This window comes from Meles meles, chromosome 2, assembly GCF_922984935.1.
Source record: "Meles meles chromosome 2, mMelMel3.1 paternal haplotype, whole genome shotgun sequence".
Classification (NCBI taxonomy): domain Eukaryota; kingdom Metazoa; phylum Chordata; class Mammalia; order Carnivora; family Mustelidae; genus Meles; species Meles meles.
Genome location: NC_060067.1, coordinates 69,619,052 through 69,645,642, shown reverse-complemented (window position 1 = coordinate 69,645,642; position 26,591 = coordinate 69,619,052). Strand labels below are relative to the sequence as shown.

The window sequence follows — 26,591 nt, the reverse complement described above, 5'->3', positions numbered from 1 at the left end:
CTTTCTGGGATTTTTATTTCTTTAAAATAATTCATACAAATGGTTACAGTCACAAACATGATTTTAACCCAAATATTGCTAGCCTACCACATCAGCAGGACGGCACCCGCACAGGCCAGACGCTGGGCCCCACGTCCCCGGGACAGACACCAACGGCCGGAGCGCGCTGTGGCCCAGGCGCGGCCTTGTCTCTGGCAGCCGCTCGATGCCGTCTTCGTTTGGAACAAGGGGATTCATGCCAAAATTAGGAAAAACAGCCTTTGTTTTGTTTTTCTAAATTATTCTAAAAATAAGACAAGCAGGTAGAAAAAACAATGCACTGTGTGGCGTAGAAAGAAAAACGGGAAGGATTCGTTGTCCTGAGAAGTTTGCCAACTGCCTCGTTTCAGGGCGCGTTCCAACACACAAGGGACACAGTCTGAGACCAACCTGCTGAACGCTCCCTCAGCTTTCTCTGTCGACAGCTACGCAAACAAATCCTTTGTAATGTTCTAAAGACTGTACACAGACAAGAACATCCATGATAGAGTTAACTACTAACTTCTTCTGCTTAACGAGGACGCAAAGGACACAGGACAGCGGCTGGCCCTTGGGACAGGACGACTACGGCTGACGCGGGGAGGCCGGCACCACCTCTGCTCGCCGGGTGCCTGGACAGTCTCTGGAGCGCCGCGTCCACCGCAGGCACTGCCTCTGCACACGCCTGTCCGAGGGCACCGCCCGGCCCGCGCTCCGCCCGGGCTACAACTGGTCGCTTGCGTGGTCTCTATCTGCCTCGGGCTTGACGGTCTGGCCAGGAGAAGGGGCGTGGGGCGGGTGGGACACGGGGGGCAGGCCGTGGGACAGGGACATGGCGCTGGGGACAATGCCTTCCACTGCTGTCGGGATGCCGCTGGGGGCCACGCCCACCACACCTGGCGGGTACCTGCTGGGAGAAGGGAAGGCGTGTGAGGCTGGCAGGGTTCCTCCTGTGGCCGCGGCTCAGGCCCAGGATGGCTGGGGGCTGCTCCCAAAGGCCCTGCCTGGTGGGACCACCCCCCCTACTCTTCCCTCGCCTTAACCCCCCCAGGTCTGACATGTCCAGCTCTCACCCCCAGACCTTCTGGTCCATGGGGCCCACAGGAGCACGCATGTCCAGGAAACCACCCCCCAGGACTCCACCTAGTCATCACAGAAGTGCTGTGTCCCCTGAGCCCACCCCACCCACTCACCTGTAGGCGGCACCATTGAGCTCAGGGTGCACAACGGCAGGATCCATGCTGGCCCAGTGGGTGGCAGCAGTCAGGTGGTCCTTGTTGACACAGTTTTTCAGGCTGTCAGGGATGCGGCCTGGAGACGCAGCGGGGGACGCGAAGGGCAGCACCATGCGACATGTCACACGGCTGCATCTGGGAGTGCGGTGGCTTGGGGGGGCTGCATGGGCTGCAAGGTCCCCACAGCTGGGCCTCCCTCCCTCTCACTCTCCTCCCCTTGTCTGGATGCAGTCCCCTGACAGCTCAGAGACCTCCCCCCAGGCCAGAGCAGTGCCCTCAGCTCCCCTGTGGCCCCATGTCTGCCAGGCCCAGGGATTTCAGGGAACAGCAGACAAGGTCCAGCCCAGCTGCACCAGCACAGCCAGACTTGGGGTAAGGAAGGGCACACATGCTAGATTCCCACAGGGTGACCGTGAGCAAGTGTCCTAAGTGTGATGCACCAGGGGGACCAAGGGCTGCGTGGGAAGACCATGTGTAAACCACATGCTGACCTCCGCCCCTGGGGGGATGGCGTGGGACGGGCCCCCGGTAGGGCTGCCTGGCGATGATGCTCGGTCCTGCTGGCCCCCCTCACCTGTGATGGCTCTCCGGATTTCCCGGGCGGCCTCCTCTCGCATCTCGATGGATGCCTGCTCGCTGTACCAGGCTGCGTGGGGGGTGCAGATCAGGTTGGGCGCGTCCTTTAGGGGCCCCTGGCTGAAGCTACAGACGGTACAAAGCAGGTCAGGGTAGGGCAGAAGGCACCTAACCCCGCCCGGCACCACAGTCCACCCTGGGGTCAGACCAGGGCACCCCAGGTGGGTCACACTGGCCATGAGCCCAGGGGGAAGGAGTCAGCAGCAGAGAGGAGTCCCAGCCTGGGGTATAGCACCCCAGCCCTCCAATAGGGAGGGCACCAGTCCCCACAGTGACAGGCTCCTGACAACAGGACTGGCTGCTGCCCCAGACGGGTTTTTCAGCGGTGGGGTCCTTAGAGACGTGGCCGCACAGGGGTCGGTGGGCCCCTGCACCGGGGCACCCCCAGATAGTCTACATGAAGCACAGGTCCGAGCCCCCCCGCCCCATCCCCTGCCCGCAGCCAGACCTCAGGCTGGACCCGAAGCCCTAGGACGGGGCCCGCAGACTGCAGGGGAGCATCAGGCCTGGCCTCACACCCGACCGGGGCCAAATTGGGCCGTGAGCCAGCACGAGGGACTGGCATGAGAGAGGCGGCAGCCAGGAATCAGCACCCAGGTGCTGCCAAGAGGCACCTGAAGGGCTCAGACTCGTGCACGTCTAGGGCGGCACCCCGGATCCGCCCCTCCTTCAGGGCCTGGGCCAGAGCCTTCTCATCCACCAGGCCACCCCGGGCCGTGTTCACCAGGAAGGCGCCTTGTCGCATCTGGGAGGAGACAAAAACAGCGTAGCAGTGAATCAACACAGGCCTCTGCACTTAGCCCCCCAACACCCAGGGGACGGGACTGGCAGGGACACGAAGCAGACAGGGGCTGGCGGCAGGACGAGGGCTCAGGGGTCTGTGCGAACCGTGCCCCACACTGAGGACGCCTGGCTGGGGCACAGGCGCCAATCGGCAGCCTGCCTCCTCCTGTTCCTGGCAGTGAGGTGCGGGCTGGGGCATAGGGTCCTGGCCTGGCCCCTAGGATGCACTGGAGAGCCTAGAAAGGGTACGGCATGTCTAAGACGCACTGTGGCCAGGAGTGAGGGACACAGGCCCTAAGACAGCATCCTCAGTGCAGCGGCCCCACCAGAGGCCCCCGTTTCCAAAGCTGGATAGCAGCTTCATCTCCCTTTGCTAAAGGCCCTCAGAGCTGCCCTAAAGGCGCTCCCCTTCAGGCTCCGTGGTAACGGGGGCTTCCCCTGCACCGAGGGGATGGAGGGGACAGACTCCTAGAGACCAAGTAAGCTGCCCCTGCCGTGGGGCTCAGAGCAGCTCCTCCTCGGTCAGCTCTCCCATCCTGGTTTCACAGCTGGTTCTTGGCAACGGTACCCCAGGGCCACACCCACCCTGGCCCCCTGTCCATACCCACCAATGGCAGACAGATAAGACCCCAGGCGCCAGGCCTCATGCTCCCCAAGGCGGCAGAGACCGTGGTGTACAGCACACAAGTACAGGGCAACTGGCAATCGGTGTGCACGCACGCACACGCATGTGCACACATGCCCACACCCACAGGCTACACCCAGGACGAGGCCCGAGACCCTGAGCGCGACATGTGCTATAGCCGTGGGAACGCCGGGAGCCTCGGCACAGCTCCAAGCGCAGGGTGGTCTGCAGTGGGCTCCCCAGCCTGTGGGTGCACCCACCTGCTTCACGGTGAAGTCGTTGATGAGGTGGTGATTGTGCTCATTGAGGCCGCAGTGCAGGGTCACACAGTCACTGTGGAAAAGCAGGTCCTGCAAGGTGCTCACTCGCTGCAGCCCCAGTGCCCGCTCAGTGCCGTCCGACAGATACGGGTCATAGAAGAGCACGTTGAAGCCGAAGGCCTTGGCCCGGAGTGCCACCGCCTGCCCCACACGGCCTGACAGGGCGAGACTTGGCGTCATCATGGCCACAGACAGAGCAACACCCACACAGCCTGCATCCCCATGGACCCAGGGCTGACACCGAGGGGAGCGAGGCCCTGTCTGCCCCAGGGCCCCTGCCCAGCCGTGTGGCGGACAGGGCATTTGGAGAAGAGGGAAGGGGGCTGGAGGGACTCTCCGGGGGGTGTACGGGGTGACAGCCGCAGCATTGCAGGTGTGGCCCCTGGGAGGGTGCAGGCCAGAGGGCTCACCGGCCCGTGCCTGAGGAGGCAGGTGCCAAACTGGACACCAGGGGCCACCTGGTAGCCAAGCGCTGGGGGGTGTTGGCCAAGGTTCTAACATCTCAGGGGGCTCCCCACAACCCCTGGAGCTTGCTCTGAGCAAGAGGATGCTGACAAAGAAAACAAGCAGGGGATGGAATGGTCCCGTCTGCACCTGCCTGCCAGAGAGCATCTGCCACAAGGGCAGGGTCACCAAGGCCCCAGGGAACCGCCTTGCCCGTGAGTAACCCCAGGTGAGGCCAGAGTGGAGCCATCCTGCCAATTCTACCCAAAACATGAACCCACAGCACCATGAGGTCAAGTACCAGCTGTCTCCTCCTGTCTACCTCCTGACACAAGCTAGCAGACGGCACCTGACATGTACCCAGACCCGGACCATGGTGTAAAATGGTGCCCTGGTGTCAGACTAGACTGAGCGTCTGACTCCTGACCATGGCTTGGGCCACGACCTCGGCAGGGGAGATGCAGCCCCACCAGGTCGGGGCTGTACTGAAGTCAGGCCTGCAGAGTCTCCCAACAACACTGCTTCAGGAGACCAGGTGGCCCCCAGATCCAGCCAGCCAGGCAATCCCAGCTCCCCACCAGCCCCCAACAACCGCACCCCAGGCCCCAAGGTGCAGGGTGCCCCCAGGGACCAGTGCTGGGGGCCGTGTGCCCACAGACACCAAGACAGTGAGCTCTCCTGGACGAGACCCACGTTGTGGACAGCGGTGGCCCTGGTGTCTTATACTAAGGCAGGTGCGTCCCTGTCAGGTGTCCCCCACGTGGCCCAGTAGGGGACAAGTGGGGTAGGAGCAGGCAAGGGGCCTCCCCAGAGAAAGGGCGGGAAGCAGTGCGACAAGGGGATGCTAGTGAGTTCCCGCCCCACCCACCCCGGGCCTCCCAGGTGCACAGATCTCAAGTTCAGAGATGGACACGGACCACAAACATGGCAGAGGAGAGGGCTGTCACTGACCCTGGATGGCTGTCCTCACCGCGGGTGAACCAGCTTGCTCCACCCACAGCAGGGCTGGGGCCATCTGGCCCTCACCTGAAAGCCAGTTCCCCTCAACCATGGGGTGAGGCGTGGGGGAGGCAGGGGGAGCATGTCCGAGTGTGGTGAGCACCCATCAGTGTATGAGTGACAGGCATGAGTGCACGGCTGTATGCACAGGAATAGGATCGTGGCCCTTTCGCTCATGTGTGCGTGTGATCCACACTCAGCACTCGTGGGCAGACAGGTCAGCCCCACGCTGGCCCTGTGCGGGAGGACTATCCGGCAGCTCCGCCAAGCCCTGGCTCACGGGCTCTGAGCCCCTGCAAAGGGTGAAGATGGAGCTGAACTCACCCAGTCCAATGATGCCCAAGGTCTCCCCGCGGATCCTGGCAGCTCCAGAAGCCACTTCCCGGATCTGCTCCACGCTCTGGACCCGCGTGCCCTCCCGCAGCGCCTGGTGCAGCCATGTGGTCCTGCGGTACAGGTTCAGGATATGGCACATGGTCGAGTCGGCTGTCTCCTCGACAGATGCCGCCGGCACATTGCAGACAGCGATGCCTGGGAAACACAAGACGTATGGGGGCGGTCATCCAAGCCAGTCCTGGTACTCCCCCCTCCTCACAAAAGATCGGACCATGACACAAATGCAGGGGACATGCCCCAAGCCACCAGGAGAAGCTGCCTATAGGTCCAGCAAGTAGACAGGATAGAACACAAGAGAGGCCGCCTGGGCAAATGCCAACACCTGGGTCTGCCCTGCCTGAACTGCTGGCCACTGGACCTTCCAGGAAGGGGTCACGAGCTGGTTGGCATCCAGAGCGTTCCGCAGCCTCACACACCCACACAGGCCCCACCCCACCTGCCTTCGTTGGCTCCCAGGCCAACTGGACAGGGTGGTCCCATTCTCCCAGCTCCCACAGACCCATCAGCCCTAGCAGCCTCACAGAGAGCTGGTCCAGGCTTCTCCTCTGTACTGAGCTTCACTGGCTCGTCCCGTGCCCGCATGGGCTGGTTACCACTGGCAGCTAACAGTTCGCCAGGGCCTCATGGTCCAGAGGTGGACCCAGCCCCTCCACGTTTCTATGCGCCTCTCCCAAGCCTGGCCCCTTCCACCCTCGTTCTGCCCTGTCCTGCCATCTCCTCGCTCTGCCTGGGGACTAGTCACCTCCCTGCTTGCCAGAAGGAGCTCTGATGCTCCTTGAGCTATTCCAAATGCCAAGACAATACTCAACACACCCACAGGGCTCCATGAGAGGGCCCAGGGTGGACCTCTACTCCCTTCCAGAAAAACGCAGCCTGCCGGGAAATGCAAGGACAGGTGGGAAGCAGGAGAACCATGCTATGCCATCCCCTAGAATTGGGGACAAAACTGTTGTTGGAGAGCGCAGACCAGGTCCTGGGACTTCTAAGTCCCCACCTACCAGGGCTGACCACAGGGCATGGCCCTGCCTGTCCCAGGTGCAGGAGCAGAGCCCTGGCTTGTAACATCACAAAACAGGCAGACTTGGTGCACAGGGACAAAGGCCCCCAGGAGCCCACAGGGCAGAAAACACACAGGCCATGGCTCCCCACGCTGCAGGCGCCTTCCTTGGGAGGCTGTCCAGGGACAGGCGACAGCGTGAGCTGGTGCTGGGCAGGGGGATCTGCACAAGCAGAGTAAACCAAGTCTGTGGCAGACACCGACACCAGGCCACTCTGATTCCAGCGCTGTCAGCAGCCTTCTGGCTGAAAGGACGGGCAAAACCAGGCACCGGGGGCACCCCCTGCAGTTGCAGGCCCTGGGCACATGCTCACCTCACCAGGCCTCGGCCACTACAGACGCACAGGACGTGCATGCCCCCCACAAGGCTTCCTGCGCGAGCTGTGCTGACCTGGGCGCTGGCATGGGGGCCGGGCCACACACCGACAGCGGGCTCACAAGTCGCCTCCAACCAAACGAGGGGCTGCAATGCAATCCTTGGTGTAAAGCGAAGCCAGCCCACAAGACTAAAGAGCTGGGATGCAGCCGCTAAGGGAAAGGTTGCGCATGCCCTACCTAGATCCCCAGCTGACTTGATGTCGATGTTGTCGTAGCCGCTGCCAATCCTGACAATGACACGCAGAGCCTTGAACTTCTCCAGGTCCTCCCGGGTCAGCGCGATGGTGTGGTACATCAATGCTCCCACTGCCTCGTTCAGCACCTGCCGTTAGGACAGCAGCCACCCAGTCAGACACTGGCCCTCAGGGACAGAGCCTGGCTGCCTGCTGGCTAGCCTGCTGCCCCCAGGCTCCAGCTGCCCCAAACCAGCCCAGACAACCCCCTGGGGGGTGGGGGGAGTGCCTGCTGCCCCAAACCAGCCCAGACAACCCCCTGGGGGGGGCTTCAAACGCTTCCCCCCAACCCCAGCCTGGAGGCAGGCTGGGACAGTCCTGAGAGGCCCATAGTTCCCACGGTCTCCTCCCCTAACTGCACCGCAGGTGGCCTTCCCAGGGCAGGAGCCCCTGCTGGGGTATCAGGGTGGGCAACCCTGCTGGCTCTGGGCTCACCTCCCCAAGCAGCGGAGGGTCCCGCCCAGGGGAGAACACTGTGTGTGTGCGTGGGGGGAGGGAGGAGGGAGGGGCGTGGGCTCACCTTCCCTGTGGGCACCAGTGAAACAGGATGCTGAGGACAGAGAGCATCCAAAAGCCCCAGACCCTGCGAGGGCCACGCTGTTGCACTATGGGGCGGTGGGTGTGGAGGGGGTGAACAGCAACAAACAGTCCCAGCACAAACACACACGGGATCCCCAGACGGAGATGCGCCCCCGGGGAAGGGCCAGCCTCCGGGTCACTGTCCCCCACACCACTGTCCCCCACGCCCATCCCACGTGCTCCCCTGCAGCTTCCACAAACGGGCGTGAGCTCCATGACAGCCCTGGACGCCTGCCCTGGTGTCCATGGGTCTCTGTGGCCTGGGTCACCTTGCGAGAAGCCCCACGAGCAGGTCGGTATCCTGTCTCCCCAGGGTTTGGATGACATGCGCTGAGGACACTCTGTAAAACTGCCCAGTGGGGAAAACCCTCCCCAAAGTTGGGGATCCACCCATGACCCCACCCCCACAGGACTCATAACTTGAATTCTCCATGGGTGAGGACAAGCACTGAAAAGGCAGACCCATGCGGGACCCATGCAGACCATACCCACACCCCACACAGGGCCAGGTGGAGCAGACCACGCACCATGCCCCAGGCCAGGTCAGGTCGGTACAGACCACGCCCCACATTGCTGCTGCACTGTCCCCAGGATGCACAGCACTCCCCCACCCTTGGTGCCTTGGGGTGCCAGTCGGGGATGCCCAGCTTCTCAGGGGCTTGTCCCGGGTCCAGCAGGGCAGTGGGCCTGTGCCCCAGGGCAATGAGCACTGCCTTAAAAGGCTGTCGTGTTGCACCTGGGACACACTGACGACAGCCAGGCGCTGGCAGAGGGCGTGCACTGTCCAATCTCCCAGCCCAAGGGTAGGGGCCCAGGACGCAATCCATGACCTGTCATGGTTGAGGGGCGGGCTTTACTCGCTCCTGGCGAATACAACAGTGAGCCTTACAGCCGAGGACACGTCACATTCAGTGAAATGCTACAGGGCACCTATAACCTGGCGTGAGCCACCCCGTCCTCCTCCACTCGGGAGTCTCAAGGATGGTGACAGAGGCCCGTCCAACAGCAGGTGAGGGAGGCCGCCCCAGGGGCTGTGCGCGGGCTGCTGGCCCACAGGCCCCATGCGTGAGCCAGGGGCACCACACCCCTCCCAGCCCACATGTGGGTTGATGTGTTGAGTGGCCTAGAGCAGTGTCTTGTGTGGGGTACATGGCCTACAGTGAGATGCTCGCTCTCCCTCTCATCCCCTTCTCCCCAAGAGCTGAGTCTCTATCAGACAAATGGCAACCCAAAATGTGGACAGCTCCCTCTGAGGCTGGCATGACCTCCCTTCCCCTTCTAATGGCAGATGGGGCCAGGAGCACTTGTCCTTAGGGAACACACAAAATAGGTGGAGGAAGAGACGGTTAAATAGCAGGACAGAGGTGACGTAGGTCCCTGGTCCTGGGAGCACTGGCGGGCCTGACATTAAGGGAATGGTTGGGTGTTGCTAGCACCTGCTAGGAATTCCTACACTGAAGATTCTAGAAATCTCAGCTCCTGTTCTACACCAAAGACTCCAGGAACCCCAGCTCCTGATCCCACACTGAAGATCTCAGGAATCCCTACTCCTGATCCTACACCAAAGATCCCAGGAACCCCGGCTCCTAATCCCACACCGAAGTTCCCAGGAACCCCAGCTCCTGATCCCTCACTGAAGGTCCCAGCAACTCCGGCTCCTGATCCTGCACTGAAGATCCCAGGAAGCTCAACCCCAGTTCCCACACACTAAAGATCCCAGGAAGGTCAGTCCTGGATTCCTGGGAGGACATCAAGGCCGCACAGGCACAGACTCCTGGTACCTTGACTGGACCTGGTATAGGTGGGGTGCGGGCCCACATGGGACAGTTGAGTGGCGGTGAGTGCCCACAGGGCAAAGTGCATGGGGACGGCAGCTAGTAAGTGGACACGGTGAGGGCCTGAGATGGAGGGGAGAGAGCAGACCTTGCTGACAAGACCCGAGGAAGACCCCTCTGGCCACCCTGTGCTGAGCTGCGTGGACTGGAGAGGAAGGTGGCCACGGCAGTGGGGGGCAAGTGGACAGATTCATCAGTGCCTACTGTGGGCAGACAGAGCCGTGCACTGGGAACAGAAAGATGCATCCGGGCCAGCACGATTAGCAGCAGACCTGGACTCAGACAGAAAGACTGTAGAGAGGGACTCTCCAGAGGTGAGCCTGAGTCTCTGGCCTGGGCAGCGGGACACATGTGGGCCTCCTCCTGAGATGACCATGGGGAGGAGGCTTAGCTGTGAACAGGCGGGGAGAAAGAGCCTCAGAGCACAGGCCAGCGGTGTGCGTGCAGATGGCAGCCTTCTCTCTCTCTTGAGCACTGAGCCATGGCAGTAGTCGGTCTCCAAATCACAACTTTGTCCCATGCTCCACCCTGACACTGACAAGCCATGATTCGTCCGGATGTTCCCTACTGCTAGGGCTTCTGGACTGCTTCCACTGTTGGCTGGGCCATGGTAAAAATGCATGGTTTCCTTGAGCTGAGTCCATAGGGTGAAAACTAGCGGGTGTGCTGGAGATCCATCTGTGAGGCTCCAGGGACGGCCACCAGCTGCCCCTAGCAGTACACCCACCCTCAGGCATGAACTGCACAGCCCTGGGTGGGCCGGAGAGCAAAACCCCACACGTGGTGCATACAAACTGGCATCCGCTGTTTTCAACTTAATTTGCATTTCTGAGAGTGACTTGCCCACATACATCTCTTGATAAATTAACTTTTTCACATCCTAGTTGTTTTTCTGCGAAGCATGTTTTTAATCAATGGAACCCAGTGAAGCATTCTCAGAACCAGGACTAGAACCCACTTGGTGGCTGCCCAAACCTGACCCTGGACCAGGGAGGCCCCACTCAGCTGCAGGTTGGAAGCCCACTGCATGGGCAGCTCTGTCCAGAGGGACGCAGGCCTGGGCCACCGCACTGCTCTGGCCAGCCCCTAGGTCCACTGTCCTTGCAGGTTCCTCTTATTCCTGGTTGTGACTGCAAAGTGGCCAGGATAGCCCCAGGTATCACAAAGACCTCCCAGGGAGGAAGTCGGCAGGAATCCCCAGGGCCCAGTCTATCTCCATAAGCTGGAAACCAGCAAATGTCCATTCACATCACCCTCCACCAGCTGTGTGATCAGGTGGGTGACCTGTGTCCTTAGCCCCGGAACGGGGTGCATGGGGCCCACCTTGCAGAATTAATCCAGTGGCAGGACCTGAGGAAAGCCAGGTCCGGCTGGCCAGAAGGATGCCTGCTGGTAGGCCCTAACCAGGGCCCAGCACACCGTCCCAGAGGTGGGTGCCCCACTCACATCCTTCACACACAAACGCATGATTTATAAGCATCCTGTGACTTCTGTAGATTTTACTTACTTTCTGGGTCATTTTGTGTGGCTTCAGCTCAGAAAAGTGTGGCACAGGGCCTCCAACAAACGTCTCTATGGTTCCAGACACTTCCCTGTGGCAAACAGCCACGTGCAGGTCCAGAGAACACCGCACCCTTCAGGTCTGCACAGCCATGACTCCCGCGGAGCAGGAGCGGTGCTTCACGCCTCTAGATGCGCTCATGGGGTGGGGACAGTGTTACCTGCTTCCCAGCAGTCACTCTGTCTTTGCCCAAATGCTCCCTCTGTCACCCACCTTCTTCTAGGAGTCTGAGCATCCACCATCAAGCCCTGGCCATTGCAGGGACTGCCACTGTCCACCCACTTCTCATATGTTCTGTTCTTTCTTTAGCCACAATTATTTCTGATTGCCTCTGAATCAAACCACTTTCCCTGTACACAGCCCCATTTTGTGCACCCACGTATCTCGCTCACTCAGGTAGGAAGCACATCCCCTCCAGGAGGTCCCCTAATACATCTGCTGTGACGCGTGCACACCTGCAGCCGTGCCAGGCCTCACTTCCCCACCCTCTCCCCTTCCCCAGGGGGTCTGTCCCATCAGTTCACAGGCACCGACACAGTCCAACTTTCTGCCCAGGTGCTGGGGGTCTCCTGCCACCCTCCACTCACATCTGAGCTTATTTCTGCATGTGCCTGGATGCTCCTCTCACGTTTCCCTCCCAGGACTGGCTCGTCACGGTTTTCCCTGGCATGTCCCTGAAGTGCTGCCTTACTGCCCACTGCAACAGCTGTCCCGCTTTCCCAGATGTGCTCCTAGGGGCCCCCTGCTCCAGGTCAGCAGACAGCACCCTCCCACCCCACGCAGCCCTCTCTCATGAGGACCCCTTCCTTTGCGGCTGAAGGTCTTCAAAGAGCTCTCCAAGAGAGAAATGGAAACACCCTGCTCCAGTTCAGTAGGACACACAATACTAGGTGAAAGCTGTTTTCCCCGGAAGTTATAAAGCACCTGGCGTGGGGCTGGTCTGATTCTCATCTCTTTGCCGGGAACACTGGGGCAGCAGAGCATCCTGCGAACCCTGTCTTGGGTTCACACTGTGAGAGCTAGTCTCCACTGACCTTAGAAGATTTCTTCAGCATGACGTGTTGAGGATGGCACGGTCTGTCCTCTGTGACACTCAGCGTCTGCTGTATAGCTAGTTACAAGGGTCCACAGAGATGCATTGTTCCCTCTAAGCCAAAGCCTGCAGACAGGTGGTCCAGGGCCTTGGGTCAGCTCTGCAGCCAGCAAGGGCCAGGGCTTCTGTCTTGTTGCTCGGCCAATCCCAAACATGGTTCCCCTTATGGTCCAGGTGGTTGCACAGGCTCCAGCCATCACGTCTGGTTTTCCACAGAGAAAGGAGCTCTGCTGTGCTCTCCCTGGTTGGACTCTGTCACTTGGCCACAGCAGCAGCAAGGCTCAGGAAAGGAAGCGCGTTTCCCCGGACATGGGCTACCCGAGGCCTTCGGCCACACCCAGCAAGGAGCTCCCCTTTAGCCTCCTCTCCTTGTCTTCCTCCCAGGCTCCCCTTAACTGCGTCTTCCAGGTTCCTTGTTAAAATTTAAATCTTCCGGGGCGCCTGGGTGGCTCAGTGGGTTAAAGCCTCTGCCTTCGGCTCAGGTCATGATCCCAGGGTCCTGGGATCGAGCTCCACGTCGGGCTCTCTGCTCCGCGGGGAGCCTGCTTCCTCCTCTCTCTCTGCCTGCCTCTCTGCCTAGTTGTGGTTTCTGTCAGATGGATAAAATATTAAAAAAAAAAAAAATTAAATCTTCCACTCGCATGTTTAATTTCCAAGAGCGCCTTCAAGTTCTCGGATGACCCCTTTCAGTATTGCTGGCTGCACGGGTCTTGCAAGGGCTCACTCCCGCTCATCTCCAGAGCACCACTCACAGGGCGGCCTTCCTGCACACTCACCCATTCTCCAGATGGGCGCCGTCCATGCACTGGCGCGAGGCAGAGTCACCAGCTCACTGAGGCTCTCCCTGCCCCTCCCCGGGGCTCTGACTCGCTTCTCTAGATCGTATGCTAACTTAAGATCATTTTGGTAAATTACAATCTTAAAGGAAAACATCCGTTTTGTCTTAGTTTTCAGATTTATTGACAGAACTTGTTTTAATATTGCTCACAATTTTTAAACATTTCTATCTGTCTCTTTCATTTACTATCTCTGATTTTTTAAGTATCTTTTTAAGTTCGAAACTGTTTCAAATTCACAGAAAGTTGCCAGAAGCTGCCCTCCCCAACTCTGCAGCCTGTCTGTCCAACGTGCCTGACGTGCGCAGACAAGCAGCTTTAGCCCCCGGCAGTGAGAGCACCCCCAACCTCGAACCCCGGCTACTCTGCTCCATCTCTGACCTTGTCGCTGATATGAGCAGAAGCACACAGCACTGAGCTCCCAGGCGCCAGCCACGTGGCGCACAGGATACTCCCACAGCCCAGGACACTTGGGCGCCCCCGCGCTGCCACGGCCACCGGCTTCTTCTGCTTCCGGGGAGCAGGGCTGTGGCCACACTCGAGAGCAGGATTTGGTGGACACTGAACTTCGCCTTTCTGGGGCACACACCAGGGGTGTCACCGGCAGGCACGTCACGGCATGTGCCTGCTCCAGAGGGACCACAGCCGACCGGTGGGTAACACCTCATCACATTCCTGCACAACCCCAACCCCACCAGGTCCCAAGGTTTCTGTCAACAGGGCTGGACCCTCAGCTACCCCACCCCACCCCCTCCTGACCCGTCCCCTCCTGCTCCATGGTCCCCGACCCTCTGGGTCTTCTAGACTTTCCCCAAAGCTGCTCCCGGAGCTGTCAGCTCCTCGTGAGGCTGCAAGCCCAGTCTTTCTCTCTGCCCGTGTCCTCAGTCCTAGGACAGACATGCAGCAGGAAACGAGTGCTGGGGATGACCTGAGGCCCAGCCAACGGGCCTTTCCTGGGCAGAGGACTGTCTGTTGCTCCTACCGGCACCCCCGGGACAGCAGGATCCCCGTTCAAGGCTTGCTGTGGCGGCTACCAGGCTGCATGGTAGGCAGTATGTGGGCACAGCTGCGTCCCATCCATTCTGGCGCCAGGACCCGGACCTAGACCCAGGGCATCAGCTCCGCTTCCAGAAGGGCAGACACCCCAGGCCTAAGTACTTGACCGCCAGCCAGGGACAACCTGGGAGACCAAGGCGGGACCAGATGACACAGCTCATCGGCCCCCACTGCTGTTGGCCTCATCCATGGCGCCAGGCTCCATGCTCTGGGAACATGTGGTTACAATGGCAGTGGCTCACAGAGCCACAGAGTAGCCCTGGGTACACGTCAGCAGGGGGTATGACAGGGGCCCCAAGTCTTGATGGCCTGGGAGCCACGGAGGCACATGCTTGAAACCCTGCCCTCCTCATTCCCCTGAGCACCCCGCACAGTTACCTTCTCGTGGATCTCCTGCGTGGACTGCGCATCACAGAAGGCCACCGTGGCCACGTCCTTCAGGATGGGCATCTCCACCGTGCAGTCCCGGCCATCGAGCAGGGCCACCAGGGGCCGGGGGTGCATGGGCCCGTTCATGATCGGGGGTCGGACGCCTACAGAGACAGGAGTGATGCTCAGTGCCCATGGTGGCCCCAGCAGAGACCTCGCTTCCCCTGCCGCCCACCACCACCCACGGCCACATGAGTCCCAAGTGTCCACCCATCGGGATCTTGTCAAACCTGAGTAAAAACACCTCTCCTAAAAGCCAGCTGTGTCAGCTACGGCTCACCGACCCTAAGCGTACAAGGACCCCAGCCGACCGGCACCCCCGCCACAGGACTTGGGGCCCAGCCACATGTGGAGGTACCATGGCAGCCCTGCGCCAGGATCTGGACCGTCTTGACCAGGCACATGCAGACTGTGACGTCACCGGTTTCCAGACAGCACCCACTGGCCCTTTTCCATCCGCGGCTGCCACATGGCTGCCCAGAAACACTGATGGGACCACCCCCCAACTTCGGCACCCCCTCACGCACAGAAGGTGCAGAGGTGGGGAAGGGCTAAAACATGGGGGACGCAGCTGGAACCCCCGACCTGCCTGGAACAAGATAACAACAACCAACAGCTCCTTCCGTAGGAGAGGTAAGCCTGCCTTGTCCTGCACCAAGTGGATACACAGGTGACCAGACCCACGGCCTCACCAAGACTAGCCCAACCACCGCACAGGCAGCCCTCCCGCGCAGGAGAACGGGCGCGGGGACAGTGGGCTGCCTGGGGCCCGGAGCCCAGTTGTGGCCTCCCCCCGGGCAGGAGGTTCCCCCTCCGCCACGTGAGCGGCACAGACCTGGCAACTCCACTGGTGGCCCCATGCGGGCCCTGTGAGGCCAGAACGCCTCCTGGGCCATGTCCCCCACTCCCTGGTGAGCAAAGTGATTCCTGCCCCTGCAGAGTGATAGGTCACCCGCAGCCGGGCAGACAACACAGGAGACCTGTGTGTGGGGACCGCGCCACTCCTCTCCCCGGCCTTCCTTGGAGAACGGCGATGTCTCTTGTGGGAGGGTTATCTACGTGCTCGGAGCGCGCTGATCATCACTGCTTCCGAGTGAACTGGAAAATGCCTACCACCGCATCCTTCGGCTTCACTTTCTAGAGAACACGGACCGCCTGTGAGGGGAGCTCGTGGTACAGCTACGAGGCCGTGAAAAAGGCTGTATCATGTGAGGGGAGCTGCCGCCAGGTACGAGAGACCCCCCTGCCAGAACCCGCCATGACCCACTGGGCAGCGTACGAGAGGATGCTACCTCCTGACCCCGCAGTCGGCGCCAGAACAGGCCTCAGGTTTCCACGGTAACACGGAGCTCATGGGAGGACAACCAGAATAGACCTACCGGCAACCTGTGAGGCCTAGCCCACCAGCGGCTTCAGGCCTCTGTCCGGGACCCCCAAGGAACTGCTGTGCTCTGCTGCCTGGGAGGGCCTCACTGTGGCCGGCGTACAGCGGGGTGTGTCGCCACCCTGACCCACTGCACTCACCACAGGGAGACCCTGGAGTCCACCGGCCCCTTCCCCGTGCTCAGGCCGCCCCGTGCAGCACGGACATGAGCGCCGCGCAGTCTCCAAGGGACTGGCGTAGAGCGGCTACACGCTCCAGGAGCCCCTACCAACCTGACATTTCTTAATATGGGCTCGGCTTCCACGACCATGAATTCGACTTTTCAAAGCGTTTTATCTTCAGAATCCCCGGGCAGAACCGCGTCCTGTCACTGGATCCTCATCCCACGTCTTTAATTGTCTCGAACCAAAGCTCTTAGGCTCCTGATCCGCAGCAACCACTGAAGCCTGCACCAGGGTCAAAGTCTGACTAAAAATTAAACACAAGAGACACGTTAAAAATCCATCCAGAGCCAACAGGAACTTGCAGACGCCAGAAGGTCCACAAGGGGGAAGCTTCTCGCTACATCTCTTTGTGGCCAGGCTGGGACCCGCGAGTGAACAGGGGCTACCCCTGGTAGTCCGAGCAGACAGCGGGGCATGGCCAGGGTGCAAGTCTCCCTCTAGAGGCCTGGCCTCAGCGTCCCCTGCAAGGGCTCAGGAACCCCGCCCCAGGTGCCACCACTGTCCATGACGTGTGAGGTCGGTGGTCAGATCCACACATTAGTACCTCGCTGCCGACAGCCTCCCAGGCCGGTGACCGCTCAGAGAAAGGGGACTGCAGATGAGGCTTCCAGGAAGGACCAGGGGAGGCCAACTGGGACACAGGTCCCCCTGGCCAGTCCCTGTAGGCCACACCCCAGGGAGAGGCACTCGACTCAGGCACAGCTCGCCTGACAAGGCACAGAGGACACGCATGCACAGGAATAGGCTGAGGTTTCAGGAGCGCTCCAGATCCACCCCAAACATGGGACCCCTGCTCCCAGCATGAGGACCCCATGCCTGGGCTGGCCCCCAAGGCAAGGCTAGACATCACGCTGACCAGGACCCACAACACCACCGGTGTGTACCTCAGGAGCCCCACAGAGAGCAGGAACGTCACAAGGGTAGGAGGCTGCATGGATGGACGTGGGGGTTAGCTGCACCCTGCCCCCAAATGCTGGCCACATGGAAACCAGGCAGACAAGCCCCAGCAGGGACGGGCCTGAAACCCACGGAACCCGGGCAGATCCCTGCTGCAAGCAGCACGTTCACACTTAAGAGTGGGTGTCCTGCTGTCCTACCCTGCGAGCCTGGGCTTCTGCAGGCATGATTTCTGAATGAGCTCCTCTGTCCCCGCCCCAATGCGCATGTGCTTGAGAACCCACACTGCAATTGGGCTCAACCACACAGGACCCGGACTGGCCTGTGGGGAAGCCACAGCCAGGCCAGCCACGTGCAGCTGGCAGCAATGCCAGGATGTATGGGGGTACGGGGCAGGAGGGCAGCTGTGTGTGCTGGGGGTCTCGGGCCCAAGCTGGAGCCAGTCTGAGTGCTTCTCCCCTCGATTCCTTCTGTGGGTTTCAAGCACCCATACTCCTGACCAGCTCCCAGGTGGCTGAGTACACTGGCTCTCTGCCAGGGCATGGATGGCTCACAAGCCTTTATCCCTGCAATGGGCTCCACACTGGGCCTCCTGGTCAGAGGGCACTGAAGCTCCAACATGGCAGGACAGGGTCCAGGCAGGTGGCCGAGGATCCGCAAAGACCCTCAGTTCCATGAGGCTGCGTGCCTAGGCCCTTCTCCGGGCTTGGCCAAACTGCCCAGGCCAGCATTCCGCTCCCCATGCCCCGCCACAGCTTGCCATAGCCGACCACCAGGCAGGGACCACTGGCCAGCTCAGGCCTGGCCAAACTGGCTCCATCCTGTGATGCTGGGGGCTGAGCTGTTCCCTCTGTGGGAGGAAGGACCCTCCCTCAGTAGAGGATGTCAGAGCCCCTTTTGTCCCTGTCACTGCAGTCATAGCTAAGAGCCCTTTAAAGGCAGGTGGGCGGCAACGCGTGGGCCCCCAGAAGGGGACCGTGACATGCCCTGCCCAGGTCAGACCCACGCCAGTGCTGCTCTGAGGTCAGGCACCAATGACAGGAAGGGGCTCAAGGCCCCAAGGGCCTGACCCCTCCTGATACACATGAACTTCTCCTCACAAACTTGTAGCTTCAGTACACCTGGTTCAAGAAAATACAAAATGTGGGAAATCGTCTGTGATGGACCCTCCTTTAACTCTGTTCCACAAAGAACATGCCCGATGAGCAGCGAAACAAGACACGTCGCTCACACCTCATGACGCAGGAAGGGGTGCTGTGTGACAGGGGGACGCCCCAGAGAGCTCTCAGGGACCCTTGGGGACCGTCTGGCCCTGGCCTGTATGGGTGTAGGAAGTGGCAGTGGGTGCAAGGTGTCTGGACGGGGAGCGGCAAGCTGGCCGCCAAGGAAACAGGCCACCCTAAGGATGTAGGCCTCAGGTCAGGGGTCAACCAATCTCAGCCCAACAAAGCACTCTGGTCTGGCTGGCTGGCCCGGTTTCCTCAGGACCTCCCGCCCCCGCACAGCAGAGAGCACCCTAGAGCAGGCCCCATGGTAACCCCACGCTGACAGGCGCCTGCAGACAGTAAGGGAGGGTGGACACCAGCTGCGGACAGACTGGGGCTGCGACGAGGCAGAGGCAGGAGAGAATGCCACAAAACCCCAGGCCCTGCAAGCCAAGTCCATTCCACCTCGCCAGGTCTCCACGCTCCTCGGCTTTCTGGCACTGGCCCCACACCTACTCCAACAGCAGCCACAAGACAGCAGTGGCCTCACGCTGGGCAAGACCACAGCCATCCCCTCCACAGAGCCCAGGGTGCTAAGCCCTCCTCAGCCTGAAGGGCCCCATGAATCATGCTCAGCACGTGCAGGCGACGGAGAGTTTGGAAGGGGTCACACCAACCACGCGGTCACGAGGCTTTCTGCAGTTTTCTTCCTAAATCCTAGAGAAGGAAGCACCAGGCATGCCTGACAGCAACGGGAGTCCCCCGCTGGGTCCTCCATGGTCGGCGTGGCCCCAGCAGACAGCACAGGTCAGTGGTGCGTGTGCAGATGGCAGCCTTCTTCGCATCTGCACGCATACCCTCCCGCTGAGGGTAGGGAGATCCAGACCCCTTGGACATGTGAGGCATCTCATCCCGTGCTCGACCTTGTCCCCGGGTCACCTTTCTCGTGAAAATGATTTCAAAAGGAAGTGCTACTTTGCCAACAGCTGACCGAGGTTCAGAAGCGCACAAGCAGCCTAATAGGCCAGGGTGCGTCCCAGGCTGCCTTCCCAGGGGTGGTGACATGTGCCCACCCAGGGGAGCGCAGGCAGGTGTGGGGCCCCAAGGTCAGGCCGCAGGACCCAGCGTGCAGATGCGTGGTGATACCAGGCCCAGGTTGTACATACACAAAGGTGAGCCTGGCTCTTGCCCATCCTGGTCCCAGGGCCCCACAGACAGCATGACGGGATCTTAGGGTGGGGGAGGCTGAGCCCAGCCCAGCAACAGCAAGTGACATGGGACCCTGCCACCCACCCGACTGTGCCGGAGAGTGTGAGACCGAGTGACAACAAGAAGTATCTGCACTAATGCTGGGGAGCATGGAAACACCACACCCCACCTCGCTCCTGGAAAACGCCCAACAGAAGCCCTGCCAGGTGACCTCATGGTGCAAAACGACCACGAACACAGGTGGTAGAGGGGGTACAGTGAAGGACAACGGAAACACATGGGGTGGCCATCACCCAGATGTAGAGAGAAGGCCTCTGCATGCAGTGTGGGGGCTAAGGACAGGGCTGGGGGGACAGGGCCTCATGGCCAGCAGGCCACCAGCACCTGCCACGGGTCCTCTGGTCACCGTGGCCCAACCAGGTCTGAGGTTTTCACTGAAAGCATCTTTTCTCAAGCATTTGTGCTGCATGCCTAACCATCTGTAAGACAGCTTTGCCATAAAGGATAAAATCACAAAAACTAAAGAACATTCATTAAAATGAATATAATAAAACACAAAAAACAGACAGCAAAATCACAGAGATGTTACTGCAAAATGCTTGCTATTTGAACACATTTAAATTGTGGAGGGCAGGTTCGGGTGGTCCCAGCCAACAGCTGGTTGCATTCTGCACCCACCTCCCAGGCAGCAGGTGCTGCCCTTGTGCTGAACCCCACAGGGAGCACAGCCATGGTGGCTTAGACCCACACCCCAAGAGGCCATTGGGGGCTACACATTACAGAAGATCCAAGGGGCACCCTGTCCCCCCCAGAAACGAAACAGAAATGCCCCCCAGTCAAGGAAGCCGATACAGCTACAGCGTCTGCAGTCATTTTCTTCCAGAGCAAAAGGCCTGACAGGCAGTTAGGGACGAGGTACTCATGCCTGCACCTATGGGAGGCCAGGTCTCTCTGCTCACCGTCTGCCCCCAGGGAATGGCCCACATTTACAAAGGGACAGTTGATGGGCAGACCCTGGGTTGGCCTGTGGCCCTCAGCTCCACTCCACATCTCCCGGATGCCTGTCCCACAGCCGCTGACATGAGGCTCCTGGGAGCCACCTGCTCCAAACAGCCGGCCGGAGAGCCCCTCCACCAGGAATGAGCCTGAGTGTCAGGGGTGGGGCTCAGAAACCAGCCAGGGGGTCTGGGAGGGTGGGATGCAGGGTGGGTGTCTCATGCCCGTGGCAGGCTGCTGCTGCCCCAGCCCTTCCCCAGGGTTCCTCCCTGGCCACCTTCGGCCCGATTCTGATGTCCCACTCTGGATGGACACCTGGGTGGCTCACAGCTTCACCAGAAAAGGGGCTCATGGGCACCAGCTCCACACCTCGCAGGTGCCGGGCACATAGCAGCTCCAGCACCCGCAGCTCACAGGGAGTGACTGAATCCTGACCACCGCCTTGACACGTGTACGGGCTTTATTCCTGTATGATAAGTTGTGCTCTGAGAGGTGGTGACCCTGGGGGGCTGGGCGCCCACGGAGGGAGGTGACCAAGCACACACACCTGCACCCCTACAACTCAGTAAGGTGGTAGGAGAAATGCAGCAGTCAGCATGGCTGGCGACACAGGAGGCCCTTGCAGGGAGGTGGGGCACGGGGCAGCTGCAGGACCCCAAACGTGGGCACAGAATTCCAGGTCAGACAGGCAGGTGCTGGTCTGGTGGCAGCGGGAGGGGTCCCACGGCGGGGCAGCTGCCTGCAGGGACTGCAGACAGTGCTGCTGCCTTCAGCATCTTCCTGCCAGTCTACAACTCGTCTCAAAGTTCATTTTAAAGACAACAGGCAAGGGAAGGGACCGCAGCCCCCAGGGCCTCCCTACAGGTGATTGGGCGATTGGGCGGAGCTCTCCTTGGCTCAGCCCCACCCACCTGACCTCCAGGCTGCCCCTCCAGCTCCACCCCCGACCCCCAGAGGGATTGGGGGTGCAGCTGGCACACTCTGGGGACACCCAAGGAGTTTCCCCCTCCCCAGACCAATCACAGCAGCTCCGTGGCACCTACACCAGCAGGAACCCCTGGGGGCTGCTGAGAACCCAGCCCCGTCTGACCTTGGGATCCCATCCCTGGCTGGTCAAGCCTCCCCCTTGCAACTCTGAAAGCATCCACACTCAACACCCAGAATTCACCACTAGAGTGCTCCCTGATGCTTCTCCAGCCTCAGAAACTAGGCTATCTCCCACCTGCTCGGGCCCCAGACTCGGGTCTCCCAAACCCCAGAGCAGCACCCCACCCCCCACCCCCAGTCAGAGGCTTCAGAAAGGAGACCCAGAGCTCATCACACCCTCAGCATAAACACAAAGTCCTTAGTATGGCTGGCCCCTGCTAGCCCTTCCCTCCACCTCCACGAAGCCAGGCCCTCGGCCACAACAGGCTTCCCATCATCGCTCACAGCCTCCCAGGAAGGGGCTCTGGAAGAGCCGGCGGCAGGGAGACAACACTCCCTGCTGTGTGGGAGCCTTTCCCAGAAGACCAGGAGCTCCACTCCCTCAGGTGATGAGCTGATGGCCACTGGCACAGCGCTGTCCCCTTAACTCATCGTGAACCAGCAAGGCGCTCCCTCCCCCACATGTGAGTAAGTCTACTGCAGACACATGTTCTCATCCCAAGACTCCCACATGCTCTTCTCTCACACTATTACATGTGTGCACACATGTCCTGCTAGCCTGGTGGTGCCTCAGAATCCCACGCCTGAGAACCTGGGGCTGAAGGACTGTCACCTTCCTGCCCTCTGCGTGTGATATTCAACAGCTGCTGCGAGGAGACCCCAAGTGGGGACGCATCTCCCAAGGCCGGACCTCCCTGCACCACTCCGACGTCACAGACTCAGGAAGACCAGAGTTAACGGCTCCGCAGCCCAAGGCAGGCAGACTGACAAGGGACCTGGGGGTAAGGAGCGGGGGTCCGACAAGCCAGAGTCCGTGCCTGGGGGTGTCCAAAAAGCGGCCCCACCCGCACTAGGGTTTCTTCTCAACTGTTCCAAGTTCCAGTCCTACCAGGCGGTCACCATCCTCCCAGCCCCAGGCTAGGGCCAGGCTGCAGGGCTGGCAAGGACATAAAGGATCCCTCCCCACCCAAGGGGCCAGAGAAAGAAACTCGGCCTCCCCCTGGCATTGGCATGTGACGAGAAGTCTGTGAGCTCTCTGGCTCGGCAGAACATTGGTGCCCCCCTCAAGACATCTGGGGGCTCATTGGGGCAGACAAGCACGGGCCCCACACCAGGGCACAGCCCGTGGGCAGATCCACAGCTGAGCTTCCACAGATAGTAGTAACATGGGATGTGAAGTCCCGTTTGGCACCTGGAGGCAAGTGCATTGCCGCCTGCCCCCCCACCCATGCAGATAATGGTGCCAGGGCCAGACACAGCCTCCCCTCCCCCGGAGCCTGCCATGGGTCCTCCTTCATACCACCAGTGCAGGGAAACCAGGAGTCTTCTAGAAAGACATCTGCCACAGGATAAAAAGCCTCACGGTATACAAGCCTTGGACTGGGTAGCTCCTCCACACCCAAGAGCTGCAGGCAGCCAGCCACCAGCCGTTCTCCAGCTGCTCAGACCTGGCAACACCCCAAGGGCACTGGCGCTGGGTGCTCCAGGGCAGGTGAAAGGCCAGGGCAGAAAAAGGCCATGTCACGGGCCCAGCCCTCTGCTCATGGCTGGCTGGCCACATGAAGTCCCTGCCAATCTCAGCTGCCACCGGGCTGGTAGGGTGCCAAGGCCAGACCCACTTCTGAGCCCCAAGGGCCCTTCTCCTACAGGGATGTGCTCAACTCTGCCCCAGGATTCCCCCCAGTGAACATCTGACAGCTTACCCCACAGCCAAGCCACGTGTACACACGGATAGAGATAGGGCGGCTCCAGCCTCCCAGGGCATGGGGCTCTCAGAAGAGTTAGGAGGACCTCAGCAGCTCTGGGCTTCCAGGCACCCACCCCTGTGTGTCCTAAAACTCAAGAAGAGGCTATAAGGGAAACCCCAAATGCAGCCAAGAGAGAGGGCCCAGGGCTGAGACAGCCACAAGTCCATTTCTCAGAGAGAGGGGGCAGCAACCCGCCGTCCAGGCAGAACAGGCTGGAACCACATAGACACCCCCAGGGAGGCTGGACGGGACATGCCTGCACACAGCAGACACAAGTGATGCCCCAGGTGTGCGTCTCTCCCAAGATCTCATAGAGAAGCCCAAAGCAAACCATGTGCTCAAAGATGGTGCTAAAACCCAAGTGAGAAGAAACCTAGAAAGCCAACGGAGCAGAGCACATAGCAGGCACCACCAGCGGCTGCAAGGAGGGGGGACAGACCAAAGCCCGGGTCCAGAGAGAACCCGTGGCCAACTTTGGTAAAACTCTGAAGGGCAGAGAGAAGGGGAACTACAGACACCACGCGTGGCCAGGATGTCTTCCAGGGACAGCAGGACAATGGTGGTGAGCACACACAGCAGCTACGGAAAGCACAGGCCCCTCACCCTGACCCTGTCCCCACCGTGGCCCTGACACCAGACCCCAACACCTGGCAGATGCTCACTTGTGATCCTAGATGGTCTCACATGGCCATCTCCACCTTACAGACACTGGTCAGCGGCTTGGCTGGGATATCCCAGGGATGGGCTTGAGTCTGTGTTCTGACCGTCTCTGATCACTCCTCCAAGAACCTTGGGGATGCCCTCCCCCCCAAGAGCAGATGGCCTGGGAGGACCCCGGGGTGGGTGTGCACAGATTCAGGTACCTCCAAGGCCTGCACTGCTGGAGGCCAGCCGCTCCCAAGAACTCTCTTGTGTATGCTTTTATACAAATGAAGTCACTGCTCTTGAAGGGGAGGCTGATCCTGGAAAAGGGGATGTGGACGTTCCAACCAGCCCAAGAAGTGGGAGCTGAGTGAGGATTTCATGTCTGTGAGTGCTCCATTCAGATTACCCGGAAGAAAGCCAATCCTGTTCAGCTTCTGGATGGCAAATGGCTGCCCTCTCCCCCATCCAGAAGGTTAATCTGTCCTAAACCACGGGGAAAATGATCGCTACAAAAGGGTCTGGCTGCTGGCCAGATTCCGGGCTTCTCCAAGATGCTGCCAGTGTGAAGGCCGTCCTCCCGGGCATGCCCAGAGGTGATGCCCTCATTTCTCAGCAGGCGGGCAGAGGACTGGGCAGGGCACCCAGCCAGAGAAAAATCTAATCTCCAACGCGGAGGCCTCAGGTGTGGCTGCAGGGAGCCCCAGGCTCCGATGGCCCGGCAGCGGGGAGGAAGAAGAGCGGCGGCCGCGGGCCCACCCAGGCCGGCCCCTCCCCGGCCGCCCCCGGGAGCGCCCCTGTGGACGAGGCCCCAGCCCGGACGGCTGGAAGTGGACCAGGAACTGCAAGATGGCCCCCGACGCTCGGGCTCGACAGGGGCACTAGGCACGGAGCGGGCCAGCGAGCCAGGACCCACCCGGCGCGTCCCTCGCTGGCCCGCCGCCCCCGGCCGCAGGCCCCCCGTGTGGTCCGGAGCGGCCGCCAGGAGCCCGGTCACCCTTCAGGACACCGAAGGGGACTGCTGCCGTGGGGGCAGCAGAGCCGAGGCCACCGCTCCGAGGGACTGCGGGGGCGACGGGAGAAGGGCGCGCGCGGCGACCAGGGCGCCGAGCTGGGATACGTGCGCCCGGGCCGCCCTCCCCACCGGCGCGGTCTCCTGACTGTAAACGTGCGGCAAAGGAGAGATACCGCGGTGCGGGGCCGCCCGGGGGCACGCGGGGCTCGGGGCCCACACGCAGCCCGCGCCCCTCCGGCCCACGCCGGCCCCTGAGGTGGCTCCGCACGCCGGCGCGCCGGGGCCCCGGGGAGCAGGGACGCCGGCAAAGGCCCCCGAGGCCCAGGCGGGGCGAGCCCACGCGACCGCCAGGAGCCCGGCCCCCGCAGGGTGCGCGCGGGCCTGGAGGCAGGGGGCCGGGCCCGGGAGGGGGCCGTGGGTCAGCCGGGTCCGGACGCCGGGGCACGCCGCGGGTGTGGCGGGGCCTGGACCAGGGGTCAGGGGCCCGAGTGCGGCGCCCCTTTGTGTCACCTGCGCGGGCGGCTGCGGCGGCGGCGGAGGGCGGGCGAGCAGGCGGGCGGGGCGGGCGTGACGGCGGCGCCGGCGCACGCGCATTCACACGGCGCGGCTCGCGCACGCGCACGGCCTTCTGCAGCCCCGCCCCGACCCCGCCCCCGACGGCGCGCGGATGCCGGCACGCACGCGCACTCGCACACAAAGCCAGGGCCCGCGCGCCCCCGCCCACCCCGCCCGCCGCCCCGCCCCCGCGGCCGGAAATGCGCGCGCGCGGCCTTACCGAGCGGCAGGCCCTTGTTGAGCAAGTGCGAGCTGCCCATTGAAAGGCGCGGGCGGCCGCGGGCCCCGACGAGTCCGGCGCGCTCCGCCGCGAGCCCGGCGCGTGGGGCGGCCTGGGCGCCGTCCGCTGCTCCGCCCGCTCGCCTGCGCCGGGGCGCCGCCGTTCCGAGCCGCGCCGCGCCGCGCCAGCAGCCGCTCCACCGGGCGGGGACAGGCGGCGCGCGCGCGGGCGGGGCTTCCGGCCCAGCAGTCTCCTGTTTCCAGGCGCGGGCGCCGAGCTGCACGACGCGGGCGGCTGCAGGCCGCGCCCGCCCGCCCCGCCCGCCCCGCCCGGGCAGCGTGGCTCTCCTGCTGGCCGCGCCTGCCCACACCTGCCTGCGTCCGCACAGAATCCTGCCCCGCACCCACCAGGCGACCCTGCCCCGCACCCGGGCTCACGCGCGCACGCGCGCGTACACACACAGACACACAGGCACCTGCCCCGCCACCACCGGGCCCCACCTGCCCGCACACATATACACACACGTGCACCTGCCACGCCCTTGCCCTGCAACCACCAGGCCCCACCTTCCCCATGCGCGCGCACCCGTACACACGCATCTGCCCCACACCAGGCCCACCTGCCCGCACACATATACACACACATACCTGCTGCAGACTCGCACACCCATACAACCATCCATCTAAACACTAACCATACACATTCACCAGGCCCCATCTACTGCACACCTGCTGAGCCTGAACCGCCAGGCCGCACCTGCCTTACCCCCGCATCCCGGGCGTGGTGTGTGACTCGCATCTGCCCCACACCTCGGAGCGCTTCCGGGCAGGGATCATT

At 61.6% G+C, this 26,591-nt stretch overlaps 1 protein-coding gene across 4 annotated transcripts; it reads right to left on the bottom strand.

The window, feature by feature from the left end:
- Positions 1-26,160, bottom strand: CTBP1 (C-terminal binding protein 1). 4 transcript variants are annotated; one of them, XM_045990182.1, is made up of 10 exons: positions 25,755-25,912; positions 16,170-16,365; positions 14,463-14,617; positions 7,069-7,213; positions 5,385-5,591; positions 3,558-3,772; positions 2,504-2,634; positions 1,828-1,955; positions 1,212-1,329; positions 1-928 (listed from the first exon to the last, which is right to left on the bottom strand). In XM_045990182.1, the coding sequence occupies exons 2-10, from the start codon at positions 16,174-16,176 to the stop codon at positions 742-744; spliced, it is 1,293 nt and encodes a 430-aa protein (XP_045846138.1). In that variant the 5' UTR covers positions 16,177-16,365; positions 25,755-25,912; the 3' UTR covers positions 1-741. The 4 variants fall into 4 exon arrangements, with proteins under 4 accessions (XP_045846138.1, XP_045846146.1, XP_045846157.1 ...); XM_045990190.1 differs by lacking the exon at positions 25,755-25,912 and adding an exon at positions 25,490-25,525; XM_045990201.1 differs by lacking the exon at positions 16,170-16,365 and having other exon boundaries at positions 25,755-26,160.
- Positions 26,161-26,591: the final 431 nt, after the last annotated feature.